Below are 23,410 nucleotides of genomic sequence, written 5' to 3' on the forward strand. Positions count from 1 at the left end.
AACCTGACTGGAAGGCATCGTAGCAATTATTCTGTTTTAAGAAGTAACTGAGCTGTTGAGAAACTGCTTTTTCAATGATCTTACTTAAAAACGGGAGATTTGAGATCGGCCTGTAGTTGTTCATTTGTGTCTTGTCAAGATTGTCCTTTTTCAGTATAGGTTTGATTACAGCAGTTTTTAGTGATTCTGGAAACACACCTGATAATAAAGAAAAGTTGACGATCTGTAACAGGTCTGACTCTAAAGTCTTTGAGACCTTTTTGAAAAAACTTGTTGGCAGGACATCTAAACAGCAGGAGGAGTTGTTCAGTTGACCTAAGATGTCCTCCAGGTCTTTGCTGTTAATAGGTTGAAACTGTTTCATGGTGTTTAAACAGTTTTTTGGTGGACACAGTACATATCCTGGATCTGCTGTTGATGTACCAATTGCTTGTCTAATTTTTTGGATTTTTTCAGTGAAGAATTTGGCAAAGTCATTGCAGGCGATGGTTGAATGAAGTTCAGCTGCCACTGACACAGGGGGGTTTGTTAGCCTGTCAACTGTAGAAAATAAGACCCGAGCATTATGGCTGTTTTTAGTGATGATGTCAGAGAAGTAGGACCTCCTTGCATTCCTCAGTTGTAAATTATAATTGTGAAGTTTCTCTTTATAGATGTCATAATGAACCTGGAGGTTTGTTTTTCTCCATCTGCGCTCAGCTTTCCTACACTCTCTTTTTTCATTTTTCACTAGTGTGGAGTTTCTCCATGGAGACTTTTTCCTTCCAGAGATAACCTTCACCTTAATGGGAGCAATAGTGTCCATTACATTTAACATGTTAGCATTGAAGCTATTGACGAGCTCATTGACTGACCCTCTGGACAGGTCAGGTGTTAATGGGAAGACCTGGTTAAAGATTGCACTACTGTGTTCAGTTATACACCGTTTTGTGATCACTGTTGTTGATATATTTATGTGGGCTGAGATTTTACTTTCAAAGAAAACACAGTAATGATCAGACAGGCCCACATCAGACACAGTAACCTTTGAAATGCTCAGGCCTTTGGAGATCAGTAGGTCAAGAGTGTGTCCTCTATTATGTGGCATCGCTCCTGTGCTTTTAACCAGAGCGTTCTCACTCCCGAGGCGTAACATGTCGACGTTTTGTCTCGTCCCGCGGCGTTCCTGAGGAACGCGAAAGGAGACCTTCGGCGTTCTTATGGTACGCGGCGGGTTATGGCTGGAATCCAGTGCAATGACGCTCCCGCGGTAGTAGACGTTCCAGCCCTGTATTCCAGCCCTAAACCTAACCTTATCCCTAGCCCTGACCATAACCTTATTCCTGACCTTAACCAGGACTTTAATGATGTTAAATAGCGTGTTTCTAAGCGATTTGAAGAAAAAGAGCGAACATGTGTAGGTTCAGTCCAGACGGTTCTCATATTTCCTCTTTTTCCGAGGTCGTCATTTAGGAACGTGGTGGGTAGCCGAAAACGTAATATGGTGACGATTTGTCACCTAGCGTAAAATGTTACGCTTTGGGAGTGAGAACGGGTTGTTTTATCAGTTGGACGTTACAGCCCCTTCGGTGGCTCATGCTGTCCTTTCTGCTGGGTCTACCACTCACTAAGGATGTGGTGGTCCGATTCCGGTTCGGTGGCTGCTCTGCGGGGCGTGTATATATGTCCCATACTTATGTGTTGTACCGAGTGAATCGACTGAAAGGGAACGAATAGTTGTGTCTATAACGTTTGTTCCCTGAAGGAGAGGAACGAGGTACAACACAAGGTGGCCCCACTGAGCAGTTTGGCTCGGTGAAGAGCGGCTATCAAACTGAGGGATGACTGTGATGACAGTGGCTATATGTGCGGGCGGGGCCATGCACGTGTCATCACACATCACCTGCCTTAAAGGCGTGAATAAAGGTTTCTTCAGCCAGGACACGCGAGGGCGTGATATCCCATACTTATGGGTTGTACCTCATTCCTCTCCTTCAGGGAACAGAAGTTATAGACATAACTATTTGTTAGTGTGTTGGGTTGCATCATGTTATTTTGGACAAGCAGCATATGCCATTTTGGATGCTGACTTTAAATGGAGTGGCAAGCAGACACGCCTGACAGCCTCTGTTGATCTTTGTAATTCAGTGTCAAAAAATAGCAGATGGTGGAAAGAATTAAAGGTCAAGGTTTTGTTTTGTTTTGGGGGGGTGAAACACATTCTCTTTTTTTACTGACAATATCACAAATTCAAATGCTTATTGTTGAGGTCATTGGTGAGTGTTGGCCCAGTGTTTGGTGACTATATAAGTATACCAGCTTTCAAGTATGATACTTTAAAGTTGCGCTAATCATTAATTTTGGTGTTGCAATATTATCTGTATAACAGATAATTAAATATGTTTTAAGTTTTTTTTGTATTTTGCTTCAGTCTGACCAACCCTAATCAGCCTCGTTTAAAGCTGCAGATGGCAGTTGTTTTTATCAGAAATTCTCTGATGAACTCACTGTACCTGCCCAGCACAACACAGAAAACAGACCAAATTAGTAAATGGGTGGCAGTTGGAAAAAAAAAAGGATTCCCTCAGGAACTGATGGAGAACATTGCCAGACAGCACAATAAACCACACATGCAGAAAACAAAATCATTTTTCAGCATCCACATGTCTGCTGTCCATCGTTGCGCTCTTCCCCATCACTTCTTCTAGCTGACAGTTAGTTGCAGTCAAAGGAGCTTGCAAAGAAAAGCGTCTGGACTTCTTTAAGTTGCTTGAAGACGTTTCACCTCTCATCCGAGAAGCTTCTTCAGTTCTAAGGTCAAATGGCCAAGAGTCCCAGATTTAAACCCAGTGGGAGTATCCCCCCAAAGAGGGACAAAAGGACCCCCTGATGATCCTCTAATCACCTGAGCCAAGGCGTGAAAGCGGGTGTGGGTCCCAATCAACCAGGGTTTCGGGTGAGCTCATTGTGAAACCTGGCCCCACCTTGTCATGCGAATTCCTGAGGTCAGATGGCCCAGGATGTGAGTGGGCGTTAAGGCGTCTGGGGAGGGAACTCAAAACTGGATTTTAGATGCGTCTCCATCTTACTCTCTCCCCCTCATGGATTCTTGGCACACTTGCAGTCCTCTGAGAGCAGTAATTATTTATCTGCATCATAAGCAGACACACATCAGCACTTAAAACAGGCAAGAATGCACACATACATGACACATATAAGTAATGAAATTTTCATGGTCTCTATCTTTTTTACACTCTCCTCTTAAAGATCAGACTTCCTCCTGGGAGAGAGGTTAAAAGGAAAGAAAGCAGAGAGAATAAAAAGAGCGTGTGGAGAGAGAAAAAAAGGAGAAAATAAAAGATAAAGCAAAGGTGGTGCTTATAAAAGACAGGAGTTGGAGGAGCATGACAGATGGACTCCACCTACCTTAATTAAACACACACACGCAACCATGCCTGAATAGTCTGGCCTTTTAAATGACAGCTCTCTTGAAATTGCGCTGAATATTAATCATCACATGCTGAATGTGTAATTTTAGGAGATAATACCACTTGAAACTCCAATTTAGTTTTTAATTAGAAAACTGATCATTCAATCTGTGACATTTAAGTCTGTGCGAGTGTGATTATAAGTCTCTTAATATTATTATGCGTGTGTGAAGAACAGGTGTAGATTAGAAAACGTGCCTAAGCGAAGCTTCTGTATGTCTTTTCCTATGTCATCGTGTCAGAAATCCACTCATGTGGGAGTGGATTTGTGGTTTAGAGCACGGCCTTTTATGGTGCATAATTGATCATTGTGTGACTGTGCTTCATGCTGTGTCATTAGCATCCACATAATGGCTGACATCTACACACTATGCACTAACTTTTTTGGAAAACTTGTATTTTGTTTTTCCAAACTTTCAGCCACAATCATTAGACCTTACCCAGCAGATGAAGCTCCATTTTTCATATGGAGTCCATTTCTGTTCATTCATGTCAGCTGATTAATTCTCTCTGGTCCCATATGATGGTAGTGACCAGCTATGTTGCATGGTTTGCTACCATAGTACTAAGAAAAATACAGGAGGCTGACCCAGAGGGGGCAGAATCAAAGATTTCTAGGGATAAGGTGGGACAAGAAAGCAGATGATTGGCTGTGGCGACCTCTAAAATGAGTAGCTGAAAGAAATAATGCTAAAAAAAAAGTGTGAAGTGGGAAGCGCTGGCGCTCGGTCTTTCATTATTTATTAAGTTAAATGAAACATAAAATATGTTTAGTGCACAGCAAATGACAGCATGTATCACCATAGAGATGCTCTGATCATATTTCTGTCTCTGGAAATTTAACACTGTAATTCTGTGCTTATTTGCAACTGTAGCTGCACTTTTTATTATTCTCCTCCTATAATGCATTGTGTTCAAGAATCCATTAATAAGGCTGGCATTATAGAGCTGTAATAAAAAGCTTTCATTTTGTATGGCATATCTAAGCACATGGGATTCCTGCGTGCATCATTTTCCCATTTCTTTCTCCCATTTAAGAGTTTCACCCTCTTTCTCCTTCCATCTGACATTTTCTGCCTCTTTTTCTTCCTTCATCTACCTCCCTCCTTCTTCCTCACTCTTTCCTTCCTCCCATCATTTATGGAGTGTGGAGGAGAATAAAAACAAGTTTAATGTACAGTAATACATCATGCTTTGACTGCTGTAGCAGGCTGCATCCATATTGTGAAGCTGTTATAGTCACTTAGCAGCTGCGAGGCTAATTATTGCAAATGACGGCTGTTGAAAAGAGTATTAATGTCTCCTTTCTACATGGCTACATCCCCTAGTTTGGGCTGATTAAAGTAGGCACATGCTAAACTTTAAAGAGAAGGAGTGCAGTAAAGAAAAGGGGGAGAGGGTGTCTTGTTAAACCCAGTAAATCCATCTTGAACTTTAAGTGAAGGTGTCATTGAGCAAAGGCGCTCTAATCTCCATCCTGCAGTCCACAAAAGTTTAGATCTAAGGCACTTTGATGTGCTTTTATGATTTAATGAAGTGGCTTTAGCAACAGCAACTGCAAACATTTACTTCCCAAATCTTTCTATGTATGTGATACAATTTTGTTTAATATGCATACAAGAAAAAAACTGTAGGCAAATCACACTTAATGAATTCATCTAGAATAAACACTGCCGCCTTAAGTAATATTACATCAATCAAAAGTTATTTCCTTCCTCACTGTTGTTATGAAAACACATTTACTCACCATAATTTGACACTTTGTCGTGAGCATGCATCACACCGTGATAGGTTACACCAGCTTGCCAACATTTGAGGGTTTTATAGCACAAGTCAGCAGGCACAGTACTGTTCATCCAATAAAGTAAAGGGATTAAATATGTTGGGGTCATTAAAATGTCACAGGAAAAAAAGGAAGATTAAAAAGACAGAATGTCGCAAGGCACGCAGAGAAACACAGATAAGAAAGGGATTTAGAGTAAGTGTCGAAACATTTGGAAAGAGGCTCCCTCTGTATCTCCTAGATAAGAAAAATAGAGACAATTGAATGAAACCACTTACTTCTGCTGCAGGATTTTATTAGTTTTCCTCTCAACTCTCAGTGGACACCTGCTCACAGCCGCCTCCAGGTAATGTACTGCGGCAGAGGTGCGTGTAAGTAATGTGAATGCCCAAACTCATGTGGAAGAAATGTAAAATTGAAAGTGTGTGGACAAAGTGTATGGAAGTGTATGGCTCAAAATACTGACTATGCATTTTCAGTCCATCTAAAGGGAAACCCTCTGCAGAGGAGCTGAGGGAGCCAGGAACTTGTGAGTTGTGTATGTCCACTCAGGCAGCATTCATGCCTGCTCTGTAGGCAGTTCCTGTCAGAAGGAGGGGGCACAGCGAGGGGGCGGAAGATTGTGCCTCAGTGCCTCTCTCCTTCTGAGATTGTAAAAAAAATTTAATAAAAAGTGTTTGGTTTGTGCAGGTGGTCTGGTCTGTCTCTAAACAGTCCAGGCTGCACCCCGGACTGAAGTTAAGTCCTGAAGTTAAGAGCCTGCTAGAGATAAAACCATAGACGAAGAACTGGCTGCTTCGGCATTTTTCTTTTTACCTAATTGGCCTCAACTTCAGGTCCTAAAATCATATTTGCATACACCTCAGTTGTCAGTGAACATTTTAAGCCCACTCGGTCGCGACAGATGGCTGCCCCTTCCTGAGCTTGGTTCTGTTGGAGGTTTCCTCCTTATTAAGAGGGAGTTTTTCCTCCCCACTGTTGCCAAGTGCTTGCTCATAGGGGATTTTGGGGCTTTTTTAAAACCAACCGCTGATGGGTTCACTGGCATCAAATTCAGGACTCGGCAAATGGGCAAGTGGATATTTCATCATCAAGTGAGGAATCGTCCATTTAAATCATATTTGCGAGTCATATTTAGTTGTATATAAATTTGATTTGTGGGGCACTAAGGCCAATCACAGACTAATTTGGACAATTAGGAAAAAATACATTTAAAAAATTGGGGGGGAAAATGGATGTGCCAATGTCTCATATAGGTTTCAAATAATATACCATTTGATTTCAGCATATTTTTCTTACATTTGCAGTGCTCTTAGTGTTATATTCTTATGATTCTGTTCATTTTATGAGTACATTCTTCTGCCTTGCTTCACATCAGAGAATCGGAAATGCATTAGCCTGTCTATATACAAAAGGAAAACTACAAAAATAAAAATATAGGTAATTTTCAGATTAGTAATGCTATCAATAGATTCACTGTGCTCATAGTAAAAAGACTTTATTTCATATTATGTTCAAGTCAGTTGTTATCCAATTTTAAAACTATAAAATATAATAATGTCTATTTTTAGTTTACTTTGTTAATAAAGATTTTTGGGGGGATTTTCAGAAACACTAACGTTATACATAGCAAAATATGAAGCAATCCTCTAACTCCCATTTACATACAGACCTGTGGCCAACCTTACAAACCATTTTGCATTTTTTCTAGCTGAGGCTTTCAAAATAGATAACTGGTGATTGTCACAGTGTAATGTGGGCAGCTGCCTGCCTAATGTAACTTAACATCTTCACAATATTTTACACAAAATGAGCAAATGTATCTTTGTTTCTTCAGCTAAAACAGCTCGGCTGCTGTAGTTGGTATTTATGTTGAGAGTGACATCTGATTTAAAAACAGGGAGCAAAAGACACTCAGTAGCATATCCGTCATCATAGAAACAATGCCATAAATGTAAGGAACAAAGGTCAAAGTCTTCATGTGTATACATACACAGACCACATGTGCATACTGTTGTCCAAATAAACTCACAGATATATATGAAAACTCAAGTTTGTGGCGTTAAATTTGTATTCTAATTTTAAAAATGTAATACACACCTATAACTTTTTCCCCTGTGCAACAGAGACCCCTGCTGGTGGGCAAACGACTGGCAACAATTAATGACATAGTTCCGTTTCCGGTGTAAACAAACAAGCCAATATGGCGGCTTTCGTAGTCAAACAAGACTCGGCAGACTGTTGCTAGTAGAGAGCGTCGCTTGTTGAGATTTGACACATTTTATAACATGGATGAACCGGGAAGTGGTGGGAATGTGGTTCGTTACTATTGCACGGCCGGTAACGGTATGGAGGCTTTTTTAATCAACGAGGTGAAGACGAAGCTAGCGGCTGAAGACGTGAGTGTTAGCTACATGCAACAACTAACAGCTACCCCCCCCCCCCAACCCCCCAAAAAACAAAACAAAAACCTCGGGGTCTTCATGATTTAAAAGCCTTTAAGAGACAAATATACGGACTCTCTTTGTGTGGAAAGAAAAGGGGAAAAAGTCATAATTAACTTCTAATGTTGATATTACGAAATCTTTTTTTTATTTATGTTATAGGAAATATTCAAATTTACAGCAAAGTTTTATTTAAACGTTTTAGTCAGGCTTTACGTAATTTTGTGATTGTCACTGTCACGCGATGTAATCCGCACAGGGTTAAAACATGCGTACAGCCTCAAATATGTACATACACTCCTTCAATAAGTGTTGGCAACAGACACATGGCTGAAGGTTGGCTGTTCCATCCAGACAGTGATCCCAAACACACATCAAAGCTGGTTTTGGAATGGATAAAAAATGATAGAATTAAGCCTCTAGAATGGCCATCCCAAAGTCCTAACCTCAACCCTGATGGAAATTTGTGGGGTCTTTTTAAAAGTCAGGTCTATGCCAGGAAACCAACCAGTTTAAATAACCTCTACTAATTCTGACAAGAAGACTGGGCAGATATCTAATTAGAATTATGCCAGAAGCTTGTTGGCTAGCAAAAGTGCTAAGGGACATTTAATCAAATGCTAGAAGGGCTAATATATATTTATTTGAGCCTGTACGTACGTTTTTGAATCTGGTTGGGTTAGAGAAAATACAAAATAAATTTAATCCTGTGCACCAATTTATTTATTTTTTAAAGTCGTTAAAGATGTATGCTGTACAATCATTCCACTATGGAAAAAGAACTGTTCAAAGAAATCATCAACAGTCCCAAATTGCTGCCCATGATGAGTGTATGCAAACTTCTGATCACAACTGTTAACATGATCTGAGTCAGCTGTTGTCTCAATGTGTAGAGAAACTGTTGGCCATCGACATGAGTGGTTATCAGTGTTCGATCACTACGACCAAGCCAAAGTGGCCTTTCTCTGAAGGTTAATCTACTATAAGACGGGGTTAAAAATTAACTTTTTGATGAAAGATGTAGAAGAGCTCTTAAATGTGAATGTGGACTTCTGCATTTAGGTGTGTCAAATTCCAGGTAAAGTGTTATTCAGCTCTTCTGCAAAGATCAACAGAGTTAGTAACCTGAAGGGTGCAGAGAGACTCTTTCTTCTGTTGAAACAAGACTCGCCGGTGAGTCTGTCTGCCCACACCAGCACAGGTAGTAGCCTCAAACTAACTCCAAGAACCTATACATACAATTAATACAAAAACATAAGCGATACCATTCAGTGTTTACATACCACTTCTGAACTGACTTCTGTATCGCGTTTTTTGTAATATTTATAGCAAAGGCAGCCTCTGTGCTACAGTCCAGACTGTTGGATGACAAGAATCAGTGGACCAGTGCTGTAATGACATGGAGTCGACTGCAGGGGGAGCTGACAGGCAGCAAAAACACCATCAAAACATCAAGCCCTGCCCTGGGAGTGACAAGGAAGAGGGAGGATGCGATGAGAGGGAGTGACGAACAGAGCAGAGAGGGGGAGAAGAGCCTTGTAGAGTTTAGAAGTACAGGAGGGGAGAGGAAGGAGGAGATTGACAAACAGAGAAGTGGTGGACAAAATGGAGTATCCACAATGGCACAGAAGAGAAAGAGAGATGAGGAGGAGAAGGAGAGGAAAGTGGCAGCTTGGGACACAGGCATTGAGAAGACTGTAGAAAAGGGGAAGGCATGTGAGGAAGAAAGGACGAGAGAGGAAGAAGCAGAGGGGATGTTAGAGGAGTTTATCGACTGTACACATGGAGCATACGTCAATGGGGGAGGACCGGTTTGTGACCACACAGCATCCAGGCTGGAGCACCGTGGAGCAAGTAGCAGCAGGAAGATGGATGACATAGTAAAGGATTTCACTGAAGAAAGTCAGGAAAATGGTAATGCAATGGCAACATTTTATTTTTATGACGGCTTATACATCAGTGACTTCTGAGGTTAAAGTCTTTATATATTTATGTCTCCTCGTGTTTATCTCCATATGAAGTGAAGACCACTGGAGAAAAAAATCAGACACTGCTGACAACCTGTGAGGATAAACCAGAGCTGCTTTCCTGTATCCCGGTCTCCTTCAGGATCAGCTGCAAATGTTCTGGATCTCTGTCACGATGCTTGGGCGCACAGGTAGGAAATGTCAAAGTCTGTGTCTCTGCTTCTTTTTACAAGTGTTTAACAGAAATGAAGTGCAGGGGCAGCATGGTAGCTCAGTGGTTAGCATTAACTGCACCTGGGTTTAAAGTAGGTATGAGTCTTCAGTGTAAAGTCTCAAAGTTCTCACAGTGCTTTGAGCAGGTTTCTCCAAGAGCTCTAGTTTCTCCCACCACTGAAAAACATGACATGTTAATGCTACCACAACACTCACCACAACTTATGTAAGAATAAGTTATCTTAACACAAATGTTCAGAGATACGAGTTGTCATTTCTCCTAATAGTTTATCGGTTTTTACTTACCCAGACAAAGGGTGTTGCGGCAATAATTGTTTAAAAGGATATATACTTTTAATCTCTCTATATTACTAAGTGCAATCCCTAGGATCCACATAGAAACAGACATTCATATTCAGTGGATATGTTCAAAAAAATGTTCTACTTTTGTGTGAAACAGGAGGTGAGCAGAGTGATTGGAGCAGGTCTGAGCAGACTGCTGGGCTGGAAGGCTGACCTGAAGAATCCACAGTTGGAGGTAATCAGTTGTGTTTGAAAAACAATCTGTTGGATTGCACTGATTATAAGTTCAGTTAAGTTTTGTCTTACAATAGAAATGTTTGCAATATAAATAGTCCGTCTGTAGTTAATTGCTTTGCAGAGAGTCTTGCCTGTCTTTTCTGGCACTTCAGCTGTAATATTATCTATTATTGTTTTTCTGTAGATAAATGTCCATTTGAGTGATGACTACTGCCTGCTCGGGATCCCACTGACCAGGTTATTGACAGTGATGTTTTACATTTAACACAGTAATATACATCGAAGTCTCAGTACAGCAACAGACCTCTTATACATTATGCAGTTCTTTTATTGTCACTGCTTATAATATGCTCTGTCTGTTACAAGTTTAGCTTACTGCTTTTTGCCATTAAGACCCACAAATGTTTAATCAAATGACTTAAGATGGACCGGTCTCTTTAAAATTATATCTGTAATTAATTTGATAAGAAGTAATAAGTTGAGTCTTCTTTCCTTCAGGTTGCCTCTTGCTAACCGGAGCTATATAAAAATCACAGGACTAAGGTCTACAACAGCCTGGGCCATGGCCTCACTGGCTCATATACAGGTGTATATACTACTGTACACACAGCTGTTCTGTGCCTGTTGCAGGTTATGGTTTGAATACTCATCATCATCATCATTTATTTATATAGCACTTTAAAACACACCTGGTAGACCAAAGTGCTGTACAATACTAATAATATGCACATAGTAATAAAACCAGACATGGCAATAAAATGTAAAAAAAAAAAAATATATATATATATATATATATATATCAGTTACCCACAGAGTTAGCAGCAACTGCTCAGCTGACCGAAGGGAACGAGTGGGGACGTGGGGCTTCAACAAGTCAGACAAATAAACAGGTGCCAGACCATTTAGAGATTTAAAAACCAATAAAAGGACTTTAAAAGGGTCCTAAATTCAATTGGAAGCCAGTGTAGAGAGGTCAAAATCGGAGTGATGTGATCAAATTTCCTTCTGCCAGTTAAAAATTGTGCTGATGAATTCTGGAACCATAACGGAGTTATATTATTATGTGCACAAATAAGAAGGCATCATCACATCATGCAAGCAGAGCTCTTCCATTTATGTTTGTGTAGCTAAATAATTAGCCTCTAGTTTTGTTTGTGGTTTTTACTGTAAATGGGTGGCGTTCAGGGAAGGGTTTTTGGCCCAGGTAGAGGAGTTTACATAGGGGTGCAGGAGATTGACAGATGGAGTAGAGCTACATCTGCTGTAATGTAGGTTCTGTATCTGTCTATTGTGTATTGTAAACACCGAGCGTAAAAATGAAGCTTTTAGTTTACCCTGTTGATCTACACCTCACCTATGGCCATGAGCTCTGGGTAGCCACTGAACGAATGAGAATGCAGATACAAGTGGTGGAAATGAGTGTGGCTGAGCTCTCCCTTAGAGATAGGGTGAGGACTTCCACGATTTGGGAGGTACAGCTGCTTGGAATTTGACTAGGATGCCTCCTGGGCAAGGTATTCCAGGCATGTTCTACCAGGAGGAGGCCCCGGGGTAGACCTAGAACATACTGGAGAGATTACATCTCTTAGCTGGCCTGGGAATGCCTCAGCATTCCCCCAAATGAGCTGGAGGAGGTGGCTGGGGAGAAAGAGGTCAAGACTTCTCTGCTTAAGCTGCTGCCCCCGTGACCCAGCTCCAGAGAAGCAGTAGAAAACGGATGGATAGTTTAGTTTGTTTTGCCCATTTGGAGCTGGGAAGATTTTTGATATTTACTTAATTACATGTGCTAAAGTAGGGCTGCTCGATTATGGCAAAAATGATAATCACGATTATTTTCACTGAAATTGAGATCACGATTATTTAACGATATTTATTTAACCCTTTAAGACCTACTATAGAACCAAGTCCACCAGAGCTTATATTATTTTTTTTACATGCTGTAGTGCCATTTGTGGGAGCATTTCAAGTTGCTATACATCAATACAACTGTTATAGCCCATATTTTAATAATATGTATGCACTAAGTGCATAGTAATTACATAAATTGCAAAAAAGTGCAATAAACTACAAAAAAAATTGAAAATCGCTTTTGTTTTGTTTACATATATTTCTACTTGGAGAAATTTAAGAGGTTTATCCCTCAAAACTTTAAATACAATAAAGTTGCAAAAAATAGTTTACAACAACAGGAAATTTATTTTGAGTGTCTTCATAGTTTTATTTTGTAGATACAGCAATTTTTATATACTGCAGGAAAAACAAAAAACAATCCTATGATGCAAATTTGCAAAGAAAACAGCATGTGCATCATTTCACTGTGGGAAGTGTTACGAACAGCTGATAGGAACGGCAAAGCGTGTTTCTGGAATATTATGTTTTTGTTGCTGCAAGCGCTTTTTATGCAATTTTTGCAAAGCTATATGTGGAACGAAACCGTGACCGAGGACAAGCTGATGGCATCAGATGTAAGTACAACTCCTCCGGTTTCATATGCAAAACAAATTATTGCGCTAGCTTACACAGTTCAGGTTCTACAGGGATTTAACAATAGTTACGCAAAACGGAGCTTACTGCTCTGACCGGCTTTAAAGGGTTAACAATGACTTTAAAAAAATAATATAAAATAGTGTGCAACACCACTGAAGTTTTTTTTTTTAAACTCTCTTTTCAACCAACGGCAGTCACTCTCCAAATAACTTCTGCTTAGCTTTCCGAGCTTCCCTCGGGTCCTCTTAATCAGCGGTCTCCAACCTTTTTTGCGCCACGGACTGGTTTATGCCCGACAATATTTTCACGGACCGGCCTTTAAGGTGTCGCGGATAAATGAGGGAGGGGCTAATAATCGGCTCAGTCATTTTTAATGATCGTTGAAAGCCCAGATCGTAATCGTGATTAAAATTCGATTAATTGAGCAGCCCTATGCTAAAGTAACAACTTTTACTGTAGCATGTGTTTTTACAAAGTGAAAGTACTTTGGCTAGTCTACCCCCCCCCATCTGATCCACTTAAAGAGCCCTTAGTATGATGTTAGTTGTCTGTCACTTGGCATTCAGTGTGGTGAACCAGTCACAGTCATACTTTTTGTGGTTAACCAGCTGTATGCGCTGTATGCTGTGTTCTGTTTTCTAGCCAGGCTTCCGTGTGGTTGACCCAATGTGTGGGGTGGGGACCATCTTAATAGAAGCTGCACAGGAGCATAAGGTCAGAAAAGAAATCATGTACTGTTGATCTTTAAAGTGTAGAAATGTTTAGAAAAGTTTGTTTATGAGGTTTAAAAATCCTTGTTTCTGGGATTTTCAGGATGCCTGTTTCCTGGGTGTGGATATTGATGAAGCACAGCTGCAGAAGGCCAGTGAGAACATAGCATTTGCTGAGTTGGAAAACAGAATAAACCTGCTGAAAGCGTCGTCTCTGGGTAGGTCAGCTGCACACAAAAAGAGCAGTAAAGTAAGCTAAATATTACATTATTAATACATGTCTTACTTAATTGTATTAAACTAATGTTCTCATTTAAAAAGAGGGACAGACGTTAACTTTTTAAATCGCACTAGTTGTAAATCCAGTGCAATACAAGTGGATTTTAAGGCGCACGACAGATGGCCCTGTGTGCATGAATGAATCTAGTCATGTGTAAAATTAGCCAGACATGTGAAAATATAGATAAACATGAAAAAATTATTATGTGCACATTTCTTTGAATGTCACATATGACATGTTCAGTCTTATCAAACCTGACTGGCGTTACTTATGAGGTTAGTCTTTATGGTATCTTAGAGTACATTTCTTTTTTTAATAGAGGAATTATATCTTGATAAGACCGACCACCATAAAGTAGCTCACATTTTCACATTTTTAAAAAGGATTAAATTATAAATTGAATTACTATAAATTAAATTTTAACTATATTACAAATTCATGTCTTTGAGAAGTTAAATATTGAATCTTAGCTCATGAATTTTCACTGTGGATGCATGGCTGCATTTTTTTGGATAGGACTCAGTGAGTGGGAGGTTAGTGTGAAGCCTGTTGTCGTATATTAAATTACGTCTAGGCTTGTTTGTCCTCCTCTGTGTGTGCAGTACTGCCTGTGCCCAGTGCCACTGTAGACGCTGTGATCTGTGACCTGCCATTTGGCAGGAAGTTTGGCTCCAGAATAGACATGGCTGCCAACTTGCCACTCGTCCTGACAGAGATGGAGAGGTTTGTTCCTATGTTTGTCGGTCTCAATTGTTTCTTTTAGAATTGTTTGGCGAAACAGAAAACATTACTTGTTTTCTCTGTGAATGTGTGTGCACTGTGGATTTTTAGCTTGGGAGTCACTTTGCACATCAGTACACATCCTAAGCTGTCTTATTGTTCTGTTTTTTAGTTAGTTTTTTTTTTTTTTTTAATAGGAAAAACTAAATTAATGTATAGATAAAAATGTCATAGCCATTATTGGAATAAGCATTGAAAGATAGAGATGCAACTATTATAACAAATGTTTGTGTCTAGAGTTCTCCGTCCTGGTGGTATCCTGGTGCTCCTCCTGAGTCCTCAGTTGTCCTGTCTACTCAAAAAACTTCTAATACAATATGATACTGGACCAACATCTAACCCTGAAACAAAGCCTCAGACTGGGATGCAAAACTGCCCATCTTCTTCCAGATCTCCTTCTAAGAAGCAGACTTTCCAAATCCACTCTGGGGTCAAATCCTCACCAAGCCAAGAAACCAAGCTTCAACACAGTCTGCCTTTCACTGTGTCCTCATTGAAGCATCAAGCAACTTTCAGAGTCAGCTTAGGAGCAATAGATGGACTTATTCATAAATATGTCAAAACAGACTGTTGTGTTTTCAGGGATGTTATGTTTTAAGGCACTTGGTTTGATTTTCTTTGTTGCTAACATGTAAAAAAAAAAAAAGTGGCCATGTTGAAATACCACTGTGTTTTAACCGCTCTGTAACATGTTTTGGTTTGCTTACAACTTTTTAATTGTAAATGAGATTTCCAGGTATTTAAAATATGTTTTGGAAGCAGCTGAGAAATTATTTTTGAAAGCTTACGAGTAAAGAAATTTTGATTTTCCAATCCTCCAGCAGTGCTTGACCTCTAATTTCTAAAATCCTGCCCGTGGCACTCATTCCCAAGCTCACTTATTCATTGATTATGGTTATCTTTAAAAAGCAACTCACAAATGTTGCTCAGTATCTCAACGTGTTCATAAAATTGCCAGACACTGCCTTTTTTTGCATTACTTTTTAATCAAACTGTGATAAATTGTGAATTTCTTCTCAACACTTTTCAGGTTAATAACACTGGCATAGTCCCCTGCTTTTTGTTTTGCTAATGGGGGACCATTCCATGGTGACTGTATGGGGTTTTTTTTAAATAAGAGTTTTATGGCAGAAAATAGTTTACTTTTTGAAACAATTGTGTGTTTAACTGTTTCATTATTTGCTAACACTACTGGAAAATATGAAATATCTCTAAAACGGTAACAGGAAAAGATGGGATTGTTTTTTTCCTGCATCACAGACCCCCTCACTGAATCATAAAGTTGCCATCTGCCACTGTTTAGCCCTGCTTAGCCCAGTTTTACATTAAGGGAGCCAAATAATGCAGCCATAGAGCTTAGTGTTTTTCATTCATTTCCTTTCCCCTACAGCTTCCTGTGTAAATCCCAAAATCTGACTTTATTTTCATTATATAGTGAAATCAGTGTAGGTTTGGATTATAATTTGTATTTTTTCTGCTGTTTCTTAATATGTATCCATACAAGCAACTAGTGAAGTACTAAGCAAATAGTAATAATTTAATTGCATTTTAATTACCATATTCAACTACGAAATCCGTTTCCAAACGCATTAAAATTTAACAACACACGTCTCCCCCATCAGACACCATGGAGAGGGTACGCCATGATGTCCATTGCGCATGCCCAATGCGCAGTGGAAGCCATGTTGGAGCTACATTGGATTCAGGCTGGGATTTTCTGACGCCGTATGTTTTTCTTTAAATATCTGTTTTCGTATATTGTTGGGGTTCGTAAACCGTGCGCGATCGGCGCCGTAATCGGCAGTGGAAATGATGAACTCCAGTGTCGACCTGTCCCGGCGGAATCCACAGGAGGATTTCGAGCTGATCCAGAGGATAGGAAGCGGCACATACGGAGATGTGTACAAGGTAAAACTGCAGTGCGCAATCACATAGTTCCATTTTCGGACACAGAGTAGTTAAACACCACCAGCGTATTTACAGTCTTGTGGTCCTACAGTGGTGTTATAACAGTAACGAATCGTTTCTATAACCATAAGTGGGCTGTTTCTAATATGCTGTTACCAGAAGGTTTTTGTTTTGATGCTTGTTGGTACAGTAATTACTGTGCTACTCATGTTATAATTCCATTGTCGGACACACAGCAACTGTTTGACTTCGCTTGTGTTTATGGTTGTTATTGTCTTGGCCTTTTTATCCATGCTTGTTTAGAGATCTGGGTTACCATTATGTTAATGTTTTCTGGCTGCTAACATGCCTGGGTTAAGACTTAGTTAACGTTTAATGTAAACCCAACGTTAATTCTTGGTTTGTTGAGCACCGATCATATTTACCTCCGTGTAAGTGAGTTGTTGCACAAATTGTGCTACGTCGACGTGCTTGTTTGTACTCGCTGGACTGTGGCTGTGGTCTAAATTGCGTTGTGAATAACAGCAGTTAATGTTAAAGAAGAAGTAGGAGTGGTTGATGCTTGTCCGGTAATAGACCTGCAGTAGCTTAGCTGTCCGACAACGGACTACTAACTTGATAGCATCAAGAAGCTAGCTGGGACGTCTTGATGCTACATGAGAAAACTGTCGCAAGTAGTGAACATGCAGTGATTTGTTACCCTTACACGAACACACACTAAAAAAGAGACTACCTGATAGTTTACTGGCTGTTTGTAGTATCGTAGAGGCTTCGCAAAACATGTTAAACCTGTCCGCGTATCCCGGACAGAGACTGACAGCTGCCTTTCCTTTGGCTAAAGCGCTCAGATCTGACTAAGCTACAACAACAACAACCGTGAAATAACCACTTCATATTGTCGTTTTTCACACTTTAACGTCAGTAGGCACTCGTCGGGTCATTTTTAAAGAACTGTGGTGCTCATTTTTATGTAGGCTGTGTAATACAGTTGGCCTCTTAGTCACTGGGCTCCACACTTTACCGAGGCCCAGTGCTGGGAACCCAAAGCCTGTAATCCAAACTGTAAGGAAGTTCCTGAATGCTGTGCAACTCCATCATAGTCTCAACGACTGTGTCATTGTTCGTTATATGTAACACAAAACAACAGCAGTAATAGCCACGTACCACAACAGAAACACAACAAGCTGGTCATGTATCATGGGAAATGATACAAAATATGACAAAGTATCCCCAAATAATGCTGCAGTACATGAAAACCAATGAGAATATGTAGGCCAGGATACTGTAACTCTAAAACTAAGAACCATGGACATAAAAAAGTAAACCTATCAGTCTCACCCGTTTGATCTGCCCTCTGTATCAAATCAGTAAGGTTACAAAAGTTAACCATCTATACCCTCAGTTATGTATTTGTTTGTGTAATAGTCACTCTGTTGTGGAATTTAACTGCTGTGTGAGGGAGGCTTTTTGTAGACTGGAGATTCATTAAACACGGTAATAGGACTTGATGATGTTTGGTTAACCTCCAGGGTCTTTGTGGTAATTACAGGAATCCTAAAGACTAGAGATGTTAAATATTTCCAGTCTTTTTGAACACGCAGTCTGTTAATTTCAATCCTAAATAGTCCATCATATGCGTATTATATCCTTATTTATTTTGTGTGCGTTTTCACAAGTGCCCCTCATACTCCGCTGCTCCTAATCTTGTTTGTTTCTAATTTAAGTTCAGTATCTTGCCTTGTTGTAGATAGGTAGGTTGGCATCTCAGACTTGATTCCCCTTCCAGGCCTGGAACAAGCGGCACATAGCTGATTAATGTGCACCAAAGTAACTTGAAAAACAGTTATAAAGGACAAAAATCACACAACTACACAACTTAAATATGGCAGAATTATGAGTTAAGTTGTAATTTCTCACTGGAAGCAGATTAATATGTTGATAAGGATGCTATACTGTAGGAACTATGATCATTATGTAGCTAAATGTCTATTTCATTGTTCCAGCAGGAATTTACTGAAAGACCTGAAACCTCTGGATGTGCTTCTAAGCACCAAGGCACATGGTAAACCTCACCGATGCCTATATTTGGTTCTACCACTGTGTGAAAAAGTGTGGCTTGGACAGGAATGTTTGAGCAGGAAATAAAGCATGAACTCTGCTAGCTTGTTTTCTCCTCTGTTTGTGGACCTGCCACTCTTTGTGTATCTGTTAGAAACTGTAGGAGGAGCATTGGCTGATGTTGAGACAGGCCTTCTGTGTAAAAGATCACAAATCTGAGCCTCACAAAAGAGAGTTTTCAGGGTGAATTTGTAGCTCAAATTTTACAAAGAGGGGAACCCGTATTTTGTGAAACCACCAACACTGCATGGTAGTTAGTAATATATGTAAAGCGAGCCATTTCAGGTCAAATAAGCACCAAGGGTTCAAGTGTTTCTCCCAAAACCCAGGTAAGGATGGAGGAAAATACCTTAAAATGGTGAACAGTCAGTAGAACTACAAGTCTCTGTGTCATATGATTAAAATGTTTACCTTCAAAGTAAGGTGACGTAAGGTAGACATAAGGGTTGTGGCACAACCCTGGGGCTGTGTAGTAAGTTGGGACAAGTGAGTATTTAATGGTGGTCAGTTTATCCGCATTTAACACCACATTATTTCCCCAGAAATAAATAACAGAAACTAGACACAGGATTGGTATTCCTGAACGCAAATCCTCCACGTATCGATACTGGAAAACAGCCTTCCTACTCCTCTTGTATTAGAGGTGACAGTTTTGTCTGATTCACAAATTAAGCTCCTTCTCACCTTCGTGGATTACACTGCCTTTTGAAAACAAAAGGTATATTCAGTGTCAACTTTCATGTTAAGAATTACCGGAACATGATAGCAGTAAACTGCACGCAGCACACTTATGTTTGCCAGTCTTGTTGGTGAGTCAAAGATAAGCCAACAAAAAAAAAAGACATTGACAAACCGAGCTTTCTCTCACTACCATTTTTATTGATTTGCCACTTAATTCTGGGCGAGCGGTGGAGCGACTACACTCTTCTTTTTAAGTTCCACTTTATCATTTATACTGCTTCAATAAATGCAAGTATCAGCTCAATATGTTGCTCTAAAGTCATAAAAAGAAATCTGTTCCAGACGTACTACTGCTGTACCTGCCCTCACTCTATTTGCGTCAACAGACAAAGCACAGACCGAGTATTCATATGAAGGCTTATGTTGTTTGAGAATTTGAGATTGTTGTGTTCTCACGAAACACTTCAAGAATCTGCAAAATATTAGATATCATGTAAGAGGTTAGCAATGGTATTATGGCTGTTTACCTTTTTTTAAACTGATTTTGAGTCCGTTTACTAGCATGGACATCTGCATATGCCAGAGTCGACATAGTTATTTGTGTCTGGTTATTGACACTGAGAAAAGCAGAACGTTTTTTAAATGTATTGTGGGGAGAATTTGCGTTTTAAAATGGCCTTAACTTGAAACTCTGCATTAGGATGTTGGAAAACTGGCGCTGGAGGAAGTCACGCAGTTGTCAGAAAGAAGACTGCGGTGTGGTTCGAGTCCTTTTTTGAGGTTTATGTTTTGCTTTGTCTGGTTTTTACTTCCCTTGATTTAACCAGGAAAGCTTGTGCTTCTTCATTCTGTGCATTAGAAAATGATACTTAAACAAAACATTCAAATGTGATATCAAGGGATCCTTTACAGCAGCGGCCCCCAACCTTTTTTGCGCCATGGACTGGTTTATGTCCCACAATATTTTCACGGCCTTTAAGGTGTCGCGGATAAATACATCAAAATAAAACCAGTACCGGTACCAAAAAAATAAGATGTATTCATAACACACGGGAAATGTCCCAGGGAAACCGAGTTAACGATAAAAACGATAAAAAAATAACAATAATTTAAAAACACCAAAAACCATAATTTTCACACCCGAGCCTCAATTCTCAATTCTCGTGGCCTGGTACCAAACGACCGGTCCATGGCCCGGGGGTTGGGGACCACTGCTTTACAGGCATCCATACACAATGTGTTGGGAGTGATAGGGCCCGTCTCACTACTGCCATCATCCAATGTGTGAAGATGGAGACACCAAAGGCGAGTGTGTATCTGCGACACACCAGTGGCTTTGACGAAAAAGCAGTATTTGGCTCCCAGGGAATGAGAACAGGCTGGTCATAAAAGTAATACAAGCCTTTCGTCCCGTCATCCACAGTTGAAGCTGTATTACGTGGCTTTCTTTGCACATTCACTTACTTTTTTGAAAGAATGGAAAGAATGATATCCATATTGGTTATAAATGTGACAGTAATAGTTCCCCTGCCCTGAACTTGTGTGTGTGGCACAGTTGAGTCTCCGTAGTATAGGAATGCAGGAATCTTCACTTCCTCCATGTGTGTGTGTTCATGTCCTATTGTTTCACAGCAGTCTAACAGAGGAAGACGGTGGAGCGGTGAGCCCCAGTGCAACACATACACACAGAATAAGATGAATGTATCATCACCTGCATAGTCACGCAAGCACAGATGGCTGTAGAGTCACAATTGAAGCTGCTGGTCCACAACCATCCTGTTTTTGTCCTTGTTCCTTCAGTTGTTTTCTCACTGTGGTGGAGTATAAAGACTTCAGGGTACATACTTTCAAGCAATGCACGGTTTGTGAAGTACGTTGAAAATTTTAGTTGCTATCCTGTTAATCTACTCTGCAGGATTTTGTCTCTGCGCCACTAGTGCTGCGAAGTACCGATAACTTGCATGTTTACAGGGTAATTAATAATGCAGTGCAGTGGCAAGGAACTGGTAATAACAACACTGTGACTGTGCTGTCATGCAGCGTGGTAGATACTGTAGTTTGGTTTCCTGTTACAGTAGGTATAAAACAGATGTGATACTTTCTGCTTCTGCATATATGCGAGGGTCTGAGTGATGTCAAATTTTAAGGGTGTAAATGTGGCTCTGTGAAGGCATCCACATACCAGTCAAATTGTCGTGGTAAGCCAGTACTGCCATTATGTTGCAAGAGTACTGTGGCATGGCAGCTAAGCATCCATGAGGTGTCAGTAGGTGTTAATCCTGGCCTTAATGCTGCTGAAAAATGCTAATGTTAAAAGTTTGTTGCCTGCAATCAAGCAGGGATCACATTAAAACCAAAAAACACTGCGTTTCTGACAGTTTTGTTCACTTCCTTGCACAGCCGTAAGTCAGATCATTTAGTTGGTACAGGGTCTTTTATTTTGAAATTGGACTGGATTTTCTATCTTCCTGTCAGCATCTTTTCCTATATGTAGTTGACAAAAATGGAGTAAGAAAGTGTTATTAGCTTTACAACATGGAGAGATACTTCTAGGGTGCGTCAGAAACGCACAGTAGTTTGTCAGGTGGAGGCAGAACCATTATCTTCAGTGGGTGCGATCAGCTCTGTCAGCCTCATCCGAGGTACAGGACGACAGTGTATTCCTGGGATTAGTGTGTGATCAAAGATTTTCAGCGTAGACATAATTGCCTTTCTTTTAGGGAGTGCAAAATTAAAATGCTTTGTTTAACAGATGAATTCAGAGCTCTTGTGCAACACTTTGTAATCCTTGCTCTGTATAGACTGTCAAAATTGACATGTCAGTCTCCTGTTCAAAGCATTTTAACTATGTAAACAAATCAGCAGCCCACTGTGGTACACAATATCTTGAACGAGGGTGTAACCAGTTATTTAAAGTTCAGCTTAATCAGGTTAATACAGGTCCATGCACAATCCAGTAGGCTGGAGTCGATCATTTTATTTAATCCTAAATGAGTAATAAAAAGAGTCTGCCAGGATTAGCTGTTGGTTTGCACAATCCACACAGTGAGTGGTGTGACTCCAGTTGAGCACAAAAGACGTTATGGTGTGATGTGAGGAAGTCTGTGGGCCTTCCCTTGTAAAGCAGCATATTTGCTGCATTTGAACTGGAAAACTTCCACTCAGCAAGTTTTGCTCTTTTGAATTAAAGGAGCTGCTACTGTTACTTTTTGAAGTTGTTTCTTACTTGATTTGACTCTTGTGTTGCATGTTTTGTGATGCAGCTTTTACGGTTTGTATTATTTTTGTCATTTCAAATACTTGGCACTAGGGCTGTGCGATATGACCCATAATCTCATATCCCGATATAAGACATCTATCGTCCCAATAACGATATAAATCACAAAAATGTAACATTTTCTGTAAATTATGTGAATCTCGGGCAGCTCGACTTGCGAGAAGTGTTTCCAGCTGCGCGTCATGTAGCTGGAGTCGAGTGTTTTAACCGATGCATGAAACTATACATTTTTAGACATAAGTTGTAAAGGCCGCCGTTTTCTTTGAGTAGAAAAGCCTGTTCTAAAGTTTGAGTCTAAGGTTTATTTTTTAGCACCTGGCGGCTCTTTTTTAAATTCTCATCATCTGCTCTTTCACGTGATTCAGTTTATTTTGAGAAGTCTCAACAGGATCTTGAGCTTTATTGTGAAAGGTTTATGTGGAACATAAACAAGCGGACACGCGATGCTGTTACCGTCGTTGTTGCTAACCACAACGCATAAAAACAGGCGCTTGTCCGTTGGTAGTGTGGTTATATTACATATAAGAGAAAGAGAGAACTTTAAGAAATGAATATAGCCACTACAGTGACCATCAAAAGGATGAAAAAATATTGCCGTAAACAGTTGATTTTGCGACACCACAAAACAAACGATAGCGTAAAATGAAACGATAGACGTTTTTATATCGTCATCCGATATATATCGTTATATAGAACAGCCCTACTTGGCACTTTAAATGCTTAAATTAAATCAGGGCAACATTAAAGCTAATGAA

General features: G+C 40.0%; 2 protein-coding genes across 12 annotated transcripts in view; both read left to right on the plus strand.

Annotated features, from left to right (window-relative positions):
• The first annotated feature begins 7,310 nt into the window (after positions 1-7,310).
• Positions 7,311-16,017, plus strand: thumpd2 (THUMP domain containing 2). 3 transcript variants are annotated; one of them, XM_005947209.2, is made up of 11 exons: positions 7,311-7,649; positions 8,757-8,895; positions 9,024-9,608; positions 9,716-9,852; positions 10,335-10,412; positions 10,599-10,651; positions 10,913-11,000; positions 13,544-13,615; positions 13,715-13,829; positions 14,494-14,614; positions 14,909-16,017. In XM_005947209.2, exons 1-11 carry the CDS (start codon positions 7,539-7,541, stop codon positions 15,267-15,269), a joined length of 1,860 nt encoding a protein of 619 aa, XP_005947271.1. In that variant the 5' UTR covers positions 7,311-7,538; the 3' UTR covers positions 15,270-16,017. The 3 variants fall into 3 exon arrangements, with proteins under 3 accessions (XP_005947271.1, XP_005947273.1, XP_042070042.1); XM_042214108.1 differs by having other exon boundaries at positions 7,584-7,649; positions 8,773-8,895; XM_005947211.3 differs by lacking the exon at positions 8,757-8,895 and having other exon boundaries at positions 7,548-7,649.
• A 328-nt stretch (positions 16,018-16,345) lies between these two features.
• map4k3b (mitogen-activated protein kinase kinase kinase kinase 3b) overlaps positions 16,346-23,410 on the plus strand; it is a 58,035-nt gene continuing 50,970 nt past the window's right edge. For 5 of the 9 annotated variants that reach the window (XM_042214103.1, XM_042214107.1, XM_042214105.1 and 2 more), the window contains exon 1: positions 16,347-16,579. In XM_042214103.1, the coding sequence (XP_042070037.1) occupies positions 16,481-16,579 (99 nt within the window). In that variant the 5' untranslated portion in view covers positions 16,347-16,480. Of the gene's footprint in view, positions 16,580-23,410 lie in introns of all 9 variants that reach the window. The other 4 variants (XM_005947213.3, XM_005947215.3, XM_042214102.1 and 1 more) reach the window with 3 other exon arrangements.

Source organism: Haplochromis burtoni, unplaced genomic scaffold (genome assembly GCF_018398535.1).
Source record: "Haplochromis burtoni strain Fernald_Lab_line unplaced genomic scaffold, NCSU_Asbu1 Contig_518, whole genome shotgun sequence".
NCBI lineage: Eukaryota > Metazoa > Chordata > Actinopteri > Cichliformes > Cichlidae > Haplochromis > Haplochromis burtoni.